Source organism: Lactuca sativa, chromosome 1 (genome assembly GCF_002870075.4).
Source record: "Lactuca sativa cultivar Salinas chromosome 1, Lsat_Salinas_v11, whole genome shotgun sequence".
Lineage (NCBI taxonomy): Eukaryota > Viridiplantae > Streptophyta > Magnoliopsida > Asterales > Asteraceae > Lactuca > Lactuca sativa.
The window spans coordinates 72,220,507-72,232,203 of record NC_056623.2 but is presented as its reverse complement, the minus strand read 5'-3'; the positions used below and the strand labels follow the sequence as shown (position 1 = coordinate 72,232,203).

Sequence of the window (11,697 nt, the reverse complement as noted above, 5' to 3'; positions counted from 1 at the left end):
ATTGGAGTATATGCTTTCTCTAAATAGTTTTAGAAATCTATTTTCCAAAACATTATTTAGTAACCAGACGTTTTCTTTAATGATTGTTCTTGAGTTTGGAAAATCATTTGGGAATATTGTCAGGAAAACAAAGTTGGTTTAGTTATTATATACGTATTTTTATATTTTTGTATTTTTTAAAATTGTAATAAGCGGTTCTTATGATTTTTAATCATTTTTTCTAAATCTTAAAAAATGAAATAAAACAATCACAGCTGGGGCCTGGGGTCAACCATAAGGTCAAAATAAGCATGCCAATCAATCTCCACTATATAATAACACTTGAGCTTGAGCCACTGAAGGCCAAATAAAGCAGATCACTCAGTCTCCTCTTCGCAATAGAATAAATCTTGAGCTTCATCATCTTCCTCTGAAGTTATATCTTTCTCGTCTGTAACAAATGTCGATTCCTGCAAAAAGGTTAGTTTATTAGTGACTGTTTATTCAAATACTTGATTTTATTCATAGATGTTATTTTTTAGGTAAACTACAAAAACTACCCTGTTACCATATATTTTTATGGGTTAATTTACAAAATTTACATCGTGTACTCTGACTTTATCGTTTATATCCCAAATTTTTAATTCTACTGAATAAGCCAGAAAAGTTTTTTTCTTCCCTATGTTTTATTACATCATTAGAATATGATATATGGTATTCAATATCTTCTGTAGCATCGGTCCTATATTAAATATGATAAGATTTGTTCATTTATGTTTTTATAGTTGTTTCATCATAGCTAACGCCTATCAAACTCGATAATAACAAGTTGTCACATAAGGGTGATGAAATATAAAATAATAATAATAATAATAATAATAATAATAATAATAATAATAATAATAATAATAATAATAATAATAATAATAATAATAATAAAATTAGTATATCGGCTTTTAAGTAGACTTAAAATTAAGTAACTTAAAGAGGAAATGAGAATTATTAATGCCAATTTTTTTGACATTTACACTTATGTTATCAGCAAAAAAGTATGCAATTGTTAGATTACTTTTTCATTAGCGGACAAAAAACTTTATTAAGTGATTATTGTCAATAAAAAAAGTGAGGATGTTGCTATCATATGAAAATAAATATAAGAACATTGTTTTTAATACTAAATAAAGCACGCCTTACAAGTTTATGGTTACATATTATTATTACGAGTAAAAAAAATATAAATATTTTGCTATATAAGTGAGTTCCTATTATCACTAAAAAATAGCATTCATTGCACAAATTGATAAGCGAGTTAATTACATTAGGAATTTTCACAATTCGTCTAATATCCGATCAAAAAGTAAGTCATATACTCAAATTACTTGAATTTAATCAACCATAGATTTGTTTTATTTTTATGTAAGTTAGCATTCAAGAATATTGTGAATATGACATTATTATACAACTGATATAGACTAGAAGGAAAAGTAGCATTGATAACCGGAGCAGCGAGTGGTATTGGTGAGTGTTGTGCAAAGCTTTTTGCCGCACATGGAGCAAAAGTCATCATCGCAGACGTCCAAGACCAACTCGGTCAAGCAGTCTCTGAGGCAATAGGCTCATCAAACTCAATGTACATCCACTGCGACATCACCAACGAAGAAGAAGTCAAAAACACCATCGATACTGCAGTCGCCACTTACGGAAAACTTGACATCATGTTCAACAACGCGGGAATAGCAGATGCTTTCAAGCCACGCATTATGGACAATGAGAAAAAGGACATTGAACGTGTACTTGGTGTCAATGTCATAGGCACCTTTTTGTGCATGAAACATGCAGCTAGGGTTATGGTTCCACAGAAATCGGGCTCGATTATAACAACATCTAGCCTCACTTCACATCTTGGTGGTATGGCTAGTCATGCTTACTCGTGTTCAAAACACGCGTTAGTTGGTCTAACTAGGAATCTAGCTGTTGAGCTTGCACCATTTGGCATTCGAGTCAATTGTGTTTCACCTTTTGGAATTGCTACACCGATGACTGCTGATTTCATCGGGCTTGAAAGGGAGGTTTTTGAGAATATGATAAATGGAGTCGCGAACCTTAAGGGTGTGACACATAAACCAGATGATGTTGCATATGCTGCTCTTTATTTGGCTAGTGATGAGGCTAAGTATGTAACTGCACAAAATATGCTTGTTGATGGTGGATTGAGCTATTGTAATAACTCTTTCAACATGTTTAAGTATCCCGAGGAGGCCACTTAAGTTGAGAAGTTTGGCTTTTTTTTTTTTAAATATTTTTAATAAGACAAACAAATGTGGTTGTATGGTTCATTATTTATAATTAACAGTGTTTGTAGCCTATGACCATGTTGTTCTAAGTTTATTATTTGCCTCATTAAATTCTAAAAGTCCTATTATTTTGAGTACATTTATTTTTACATTTATCTTTGTAATCAACACAAAATGATTTGGCTTCATAAAATGATCCACACACAACATTTTTAGCCATACACAATAAATTATGTTTTATATAGTTATACAGTACGATCATTTAAATCATAAATTGTTATGTACTGCTAAAAATTGTTGTGTACAAATACTATCCAATTTTGAATGACATAATATTATGTTACACATTAAACGATAAAATAGTTACTCGTGGATGATAATTTTGGAGCGAAATTTTAACGTCGCATAGTGCATACATCATTGGGATAGAAATCCAAAACGATTAGAAACCCTAGAAACTAGAAATTGAAGAAGAGGAAGGGGTTGTAATCAACGACATTATGTTGAATTGCATGTAAACCTTTTTTGAAACTTTGATTTTGTTATGATATAAGTGATTGATTATGTTTTTGCTCAGATTTTGATGAATCCCACGTCCTCAATCGAATTGAAATTATTTGCGATTTTCGGGTTTTAAAAGATCTAACCATGTTTTTGGATTGGATCATTATATTGAATTGAAAGAAGTGTTTTTTTGGGTGGAGAGATAGAGTATAATCTGTAGAAAATTATTTAGCTAGAATTAGGTTTTTCGGTTCTTGGGCTAAAACCCAAAGATTTTAGTCAGCTAAAAAATAAAACATCATATAAATTATGGGAAGAAACCCTTCTGGCGTTCACAGTTTAAGCCCACAAGCAGGGATATATGAAAAAACTACAACCAATTATTATTATTATTTTAATCTCTTCTCTGATAAAAAAATTATTTTAATGCTACGGGTCTGCCTTTCAGTCTTATAGCCTGCAACTTTTTGTTTAAACTTAAATTACAGATATACAAAATCTGTCCCTGTAAATTAGGAAATGTAAATTCAAAATCATTTATCAATTAAAATTGTAGATTTAACCAAATCTTTAATCAATCCCAGAAAATCAGAAAACTCCTCAACTTAATCCAAGTAAATCACGAATCAAATCTTATCCAATGTTGAATCCCAAACATTCAATCCTTTCCTTCATCTTCATCTTCATCTTTTTTCTCGCCAATTGCTAAACCACTATGCTAATTGCAATGCGTTTTCCATCAGAAGGGTTGCAATGTTGTCTTCCCTCCTGCTACTGCTGCTTTCATCTGTCAGTCCTTACCTCATAGACTTCTAACGGAAATTTTCTTTTGCGTCCATCGTTCTTGGAATACAACCAAGGTTATGTTTTTGTAAAATTGTATCATTTTCGTATGATTTTGATTGCAAGTTCTTCAATTTCGAAGAATATAATGATTTATTGTTTCGATGACGACTACGTTTAAGGGGCTTTTGTCAACATCTTTTTGGTAAGTTTTAATAGGTTTGGTTACTCTTCAAGGATCGACAGTTTCACTCATCATAATTGTCTCAATACTCCCTACAATATTTTATTTCCTGTTTATGTTGAAGTTGAAGATTCACGGTATGTGTTGTGTACTTACATGCTTTTGATTTTATATTCTACTAGGTGTGAGACTCATGTATTACATGAGTTTATTTAAAAAAAATTAAATATAAAATTTTAACAATTTGAAAACTTTAAATTTATAAGAAAAATAAGAAATTTTTTGAATTATTAAAATTAATGAGACTTTAATGCATTAAATACATTACATATATAAATCATTTTCTAATAAATACCTTACATATATATTACCTTATATATTAAATGTGGATTTTAATTTAATAAAATAAAAAATGCAATAAAATGACAAGTGGAAAATAGAAAATTTTAAAATTTCTAGAAAATATCATGTGTCCAAATGAATGAGAAGAGGACATGTGGCAAAGTCATTTTCATTTATTAGGGTAGCTTATGTTTTTTAATGCCAAAAGGGTATAGTTGAGATTCTGAAACAGTATCCATTCAGACATTACCATTTAAGGTCTATTAAATTTTTTGATGAGTTTTCTATTTGTTTATGTTTTATAAAAGACTACCCACTTCATATGTTCTCCAATTTGTGGTTGGAATTCATGGATGTAGTCCTCAATGAAAGTCCTCATAGGTTCTTTTATGTAAAAAGAAAAACATCTAATTAGATATATAATATTGTCATTAGCTATAAAATACTATGATATTCTAAATCAAGGAAGTTACTTAAACGGAGTAAAGGGGCATCTTCATCATCTGATTCGCAGGATACTCATGGAACAACATCGCCCTCTCCATAAACTTGTTGGGGAACTCGGTCACCGACTCAGTAGTCCCCTTGAGAGCCAGTAACTTCTGTTTAGTCACTCAATCTCTCCCGCGGGAACATCTTACTCCCTGAAACGCATCCTAAACTCCTCCTAAGTCATGAGCTCTAGCTCGGTTGTAGAAATGGATCGAACAATCCAACCCCACCAATCCTTCGCTACATGGCGTAACAGGTTCACAACAAACCTCACATATGCCTTAGTTTCACTGTCCCAATACTTCAACCAAAATTTTCTTATAAAATGTCAGTAATAACAACCATAAAACCATTTTCATAGAAAGAACATTAATATCCATTTGCTTCAAACTTCATGAAAACATAATTATAGTTAGCAGATGTCTCAAAACAAATAATAGATGCGAGTACAGCCGCATCGTTCCCTTCTCTTTTTCACCAGAACAACCTGAAATACATTTAAATATATCGTCCTAACCAGGTCACTAAGCATATCACGATCGTAACTACTAGGATGTAAATCAATAATCATATCATGCAATAACCCGTATACAAATCTGAAAAGGGCCGACATTGGTGCCTTAGACCCTGTTGATATAGTGATGAGAACTCACCTCGCAAGTACTGCTGAACTAGATTGAAAATCTCCGATCGTTGTCTCACCGAAAATCCCGAACTATCCAAAATAAAAAACACTAAGTCAACACATAGGATATCAATCTTGACTAAGGGTACACCTAGTCCATTTTGCCTTTTCTCTAATTTGGGCCAAGGCCCAACCATCAAATCCATTATCCAAAAGTCCCCATATACAAAGCCCATCATTGGCCCAATTTTCCAAATTGGGCCCAACTCCTTAATTGGGCCTCATTTAAGGATTCACCACCAAAACTGGCCCAAAGTACTCTTATCCAGAGAGTCCAGCAAGACCCAAGTCCGACTGGCCCAAAGGTGGCCCAATCTTGAAGCCCAAATCGCAAAAGCCCAACAGATGGCATACCAGGGGCATACTCCTCTGGTACGCGGGGCATACTCTGTCTCGTGCTAACTGAAAAACGAGACCATTAACTCGGTACGTGGGGCGTTGGCTATCTACGTGGGGCGTACACGAGTCTGTACCACTCCATGCATAGGACACATTCAGCTATTGGGACAACATTTTTATCACTTAGGACCCTTTCTAGGGTCTGGAAGGACAACTTAATATGTCCAAAATGCATCATGCACAATATTGGGGTTTTTGGGACAAGAAAAGTGCCAAGAAGCTAAAAAAGACAAGATCTACTCAATATAATTGCCAAGGTATAAGATTTTTACCTCCTGGAGCTTCTAGAGGACCAGAGAACTTAAGATATTCAAGCTTGCCTTCTTTCTCCAACTATTTGATGCAACACCTTCCCCTTTAAGTGCTCAAAAAACCCACAAACTCACACCCACACACAAGGCTAGGGTTTGGGACGTCTCTAGGGTATGGATGCTGAAAGTGATGGGAGAAATGAGCCAGGAGGACGTTTATATAGCACTTAAACCCCAAATATTAGGGTTTCTACCTGACGTGAGTACGCTCAACATACACAAGTGTATGCACATCGTACTTGGGCGCGTCTAGTATGCTCAACATACCTTATGTATGCTTAGCGTACTCTCTTGACCCCAAACTTGCAACTTTAGCCCTCAATCTTCTAATGGCTTCACTCTTCCAACCCCAGGCACAACAAATGACAAAATAATTATAAAATAAAGGATTCGGAAATACCTGCAAAATCTCAGGATGTTATAATCTTATCTATAGATCTTTAAGTATTATGAGTTTTTGTCCATGTCGAAGAGTTTTGACCAAGAGTTAGGAATAAATTTTGCAACTTTATTACTATAAAGGTCCCAAGTACATTATATGTTTCAGATCTGGACTCATAACTTCTTCCGATGTCATGCATGACATTTTGACTTCATTTATTACCATTTTGACCTAATATTGGGTGAGACATGCATTGGACATGCATGTCTATATAGTCATTATTTTTATATTCCCTTTTTATGCAAAAAAGCTTTCTGGAAAGTATTAAGGATTGTTTTAGTGGATTAATATCTTAATGAAGAAATGTCTTCCTGGCAGAAAACCTCGAAATGATCAATGAAGGCCCACAATGTGGTGGCACGATGCAACACATCCGTTTTGTCTGGACGTGCCTATAATGTAGCACTATGCTTGCCACGACGTCGTAACGATTTTATCCATGACTATTTTGTAGGATGGCTACCACGACGTGGGCAGCAGTTGGCCACGACGTGGTGGCTGATTGTTGACCGTTGACATTTGACCAATTTAAATTTTGGTCAAAGTTTAGTAAGACTGAGTTTTTATCTAAGGAATAGTCTTAATTTCGAATTAAGTAGTATGGTTTAACTATTATGTTGCTGAGGCAGCTATTGAGCTCCTATTGAGTAGTTTAGGTGAGTTTTCTCACTAAAACTATGTAGGATGCTAGATTGTCTTTATGACTCTTGCATGTATGTTGGGTGGGGCCCCTGATGTGGTCAGTGCCAGTTATAAGGGCAAGGCCTGTTATTTGTGGGCAGGGCCCGGTGTTATGTATGGTAGGTTATATATTTGGGAATTCACTAAGCTCTGTGCTTATAGCTTCATGTTTAAATGTTTTCAGGTACTTCTGGTTTAAAATGGAAGGGCCCAACTTAATTTCATTGCATCCCCTGGAGTTTTATTCCGCAGTATCGATTTATGATTTTACTTTGATGTTTGAGAGCAAATTATACTCTGATTGGCTTATGAACAAATGAATGATTCTTTTTAATGGTTGAAAAATGAAATTTTTACTGAGTATTTTTTGGATGTTACACTTTATGTTCTATTTTTTGAGGAGGTGATGTCGATAATAGGAAGATGCATTCGATACAATGGGATTTGCTATTAGATTCTAAATGTATATGAGGCCTACACATTAGAAGTTTGGTTGCGTTCAATGTTGCTATTATTCAAAAATGGAGTTGGTGTTTTTTAAATAATCAAGATATGTAATGGGTGAAATTCATAAATGGTTTATTCGGTGATGATGGTGGGATTCATACTTCTCATTTCCAATTTAGAGATTGGTCATGGGCTAGAATTGTTGCTTCAAATTCTTGGCTTCTCAACCAAGGTGTTTTGATAGATTCGGTTTTAAAGAAAAAAGTGGGAATGGTAAAAACACTAAATTATGGAAAAATGTTTAGTATGGTAATTGTTGTTATCGAATAAATTCCCTAGGATTTTTGTACTTGAAAAGGAGAAAAATTGTTATATAGCAGATAAAAAGATTGCTGAGAACAGCTCTGAATGGATTTGAAACAACTGGATTCAGAAGAAGTGTATTGACCGATCTGACGAGAGCATAAGGACCGCCAGAGAGTTCTATTAAGGTGTAAGCAACGTTTTACTCATGACCTTGTAGTTCGTAGAACAACTGATAGAGCTTCAGTTTCTTCAAAGATCCATTACTCTCAATCTAAGACTTGACATTTCCCCATCCTTTTCCGAGACTATTGATGAACTTAAGATTGTACTCAAAAGGAGTTTAGACAACACTGTGTGCAGTCATTTTGTTTACCACTATTCTGTACTGATTTGACACAGAGGCTACAAATTCACCAGGAGTTGTAGTGAATGTATAACGAATCTTGAAGTGTGTCCCATATCTCCTTTGCAGATTTAAATAATTTGATGTTCTCAAAGAGAGATAGTGGAACAACAAACACCATTTTGGAAAATGATATTTGATCAGCATGGATTTTCTCGATGTCGTTGGCTATTAGAGGTGAATGTATGAGCTTGTCTTGACCCTTGAGATAAGCAACATTATCTCTAACCATTTGCCTAACTGGGACATGAGGACCTTCTTTCATAAATTTCCATATCTCTTTACATTTTTGTCTGCCAACCAAAAATCACTCTATTCTAACTTTCCAATGATCATACCCTTCTACAACTAGCAATGGGTATCTTAAAGGGAAACCCACACTATTTTCAATTTGCATTGAATACATTTTTGAGATTGATGAGTTGCATCCATTATTAAGTTGTATTAGAGAAAAAATGGTAAGGATAAAATCATCAAGCCATAAATATAATAACTTAAAAAAGTGTTTAAGATAATAAAATAAAGTATGAACAATGAGCACGAATAAGAACAAAAGAATGTTAGAGAGAATGATTGACTGAATATTTCATGTATGATCAGGGTGAAGTTCTAATTGTTACAATAGTCTACGGTTGACACTCCTTATATAACATAAGGAGTTATATAAGACGAATACAATAAAAAGCACATGACTGAAGATCAACAACATGACACATCCATTCCTGTTAATGTTGTCGGTTGTACTATACTAAGAGACAACTAACATACAAACAAAAATTACTAGTCCACTAACATATGTCATCCCACTACATCGGAATAAAAACAAATTCAGATACATATTAATCTCAAATCACTTAGTCAAACACTTCATTGGAAACTGAAGTTAGTTTGGATAAGTCAATTTCGGATTGCCAAAGGAGAGAAATATGATTTATTAATATATTATATGATTAATATATTAATTAGAAATAGATGATTGATTTGTTAATATATTATGTGATTAATAAATTAATATGAGATTAATGATTAAAAAATAATTTTTTAATTTATATGATTAATAAATTAATGTGAAATCAATAAGAATTAATTTAGAATTAATCAGAACTAATTAGAATTAATTTATGGATTAATTCGAATTAATTAAGGGTCCAATGGTTGAAGTGTAATTGTTCATAATTGAGAAAGAAAGGAAAATTCTAAAACCCATAGGGTGGTGGACGATTTTGGGAATGATTCTAGGATTTATGGAATATTCCTAATGCTGATAAGGATAACTTCTTTGATTAGATTAAATCTATTATTAAATTATTCAAATCTAGGGTTTCCTTTATGTTATCCACATTATAAATATGACCACAAGGACTAGAAATTTTGTTCATAATCTTCCAAGAGGCTTAGAGAAATTTTTTTTCCTCCCCCCTCTCTCTCTCTCTCTCATATTTATTCTAGGGTTTCTAGGATTTAGGTGTGAGCCATTAGAGGCAACCATAATTTTGGTGCTTACTTTCTAAAGTTTAAGAAATGATTCAAGGGTTTTACTTTTACAATATTAAATGTATGTAACCCTAATCTTATGATTTTTTTATTTTACTAGGTTTCTTCTTTTGCTTTCCTAGTATGTTGCTATTAATGTGTGAAGACATAGATCATGAGGTTGCATGTACCCTTAAGTGTTAAGAGAGTTTTCACAAGTACATTGAATTTGTAACCTTAAAATTCCATCAATAGCCATCTTTAGCATCTTGTTGGTCATTGTTGATCTTGACTACTCCCCATATCGTTCGCATCTTCACACATTGATGGTATGTTGAAGGGAAAAAATTTCATGTCATGAATCCAAGGCCAACATAAGATAATATTATAGCAATATAAAGAATAAAAAACATAAAAACATTGAACAGAGTTAACTCCCTCTATACATATTGGCAGTTTAATCTCTCCAATGGTATTTTGGTTATAACATTTTATTTCGAGAAGTTCTTATTTTGGGATTATGGATAAGAAATGGTTCAAGTAGAGGCCTTGGGCTTCAACATAATAGGGTTTAGACCCTATTAGATGTTGATAATATTAGTTATGTGATCCAAGCCCTTGGTTTGTGTTTTAGAGTCAAAGGGTAAAATGGGAAAAATGATGTTTCATACTTCTTTCATGAATTAAGGATTTTAGTTCGGTATGTTTTAAGTTAAAATTAAATAGATATAATTTTGGGGCTCTTCAATACCTTTCATGCATATAAAGAATGCCAAAAATGGAGTTGAAACAAAGAAGTTATCGTTGTTTGAAGTTATAGTGGAAATTGTGGGTTTTGCCCTACACATGGCATAACAAAGTTACGCAGGGTGTAACTTGCTAAGTGTAGATCGTGTTTCTAATGGGCTACATATGGCATAACTTAGGTTACATAGGGTGTAATCATGGCAGATCAAAACCACAATTATTAAGTTTTGAGCCCTACTTAAGGGCTCTAACTTATGGGAAACCCTATAATCACCAACCTTCATCACCTAAGATCATTCATTGAGAAACCCTAGCCTCCTTTCAGTTGTTTTGAGCTTTGTCATCATTTATGAGCTTATTTTTCCATTGGTAGGTGGAATCTTGAAGAACAAGATTATGGAAAATTATATTTATGAAGGGTTCAAATATAGATCCAGAAAATTGTGCTTTGGTGCTTTTTCATTAAGCCATACAAGTTGTATTAGAATTTTTGGGTCATTTTAGTGCATAAAGTTTTGATCTTGAAAGTTTGTAACAGTTTTATCGATAAAGTTGGAAATTTTATTCATCTAAACATCATATTCATTCATGTCAGAAGGTTGGAGACTTGGACTTAATGGATTATGTGCATCCTAATGGATAAAGTTGGAAAGTATATCCATTATGGAGCTATTAGGAACCAGATATGAGCTTTGAGTGTATGGTCTTAATATATTAAATGCTTAAAATTATTTTCTGGCAAGGCACGATGTATGCGGGGCATAATCTGGGTTACGCCCAATGTAGCCAGATTCTTGCCTGTTTTCTGGATATAACTCTATACCACGCGTAGAGTAAGACGTACGCTATAGGTAAGTCAACGAAAGGTAGATCGTTGACTTTTTGACTATATCTAAATTGTCACCTTAAGCCACACCTTACGTAGGATGTGACTCATCACGGCTCGTAAAATCTTAAGACTTCGCATTCCCACCTTGTTACGCCTAATATTTAGAACCTTGGTATTTCTCATTCAGACGGATGGGAAGACGATGTACATTTTTCATTTGCTATGTACATCGATATACATCATACTAGTAATACAATTAAACGATATGGTAAAACATTGTGAATTGAATAACATAATGGTAATAGCATGCCGACACACTATATGAGACTACACCATTTTCCACATGTACAGGTGTGGCGATTTAGATCTACAACATAATTTTTTCTAAAATAAAAA

At 33.5% G+C, this 11,697-nt stretch overlaps 1 protein-coding gene across 1 annotated transcript; it reads left to right on the top strand.

Moving 5' to 3' along the window:
* The first annotated feature begins 301 nt into the window (after positions 1-301).
* Positions 302-2,410, top strand: LOC111916663 (secoisolariciresinol dehydrogenase). The gene is made up of 2 exons (XM_023912336.2): positions 302-459; positions 1,451-2,410. The coding sequence occupies exons 1-2, from the start codon at positions 440-442 to the stop codon at positions 2,244-2,246; spliced, it is 816 nt and encodes a 271-aa protein (XP_023768104.1). The 5' UTR covers positions 302-439; the 3' UTR covers positions 2,247-2,410.
* Positions 2,411-11,697: the final 9,287 nt, after the last annotated feature.

Bases quoted from the DNA above. Each gene is read 5' to 3' on its own strand.
- LOC111916663 (XM_023912336.2), top strand. From the start codon at position 440: ATGTCGATTCCTGCAAAAAG. The intron at 460-1,450 runs GTTAGTTTATTA...CAACTGATATAG, and splicing joins ATGTCGATTCCTGCAAAAAG to ACTAGAAGGAAAAGTAGCAT.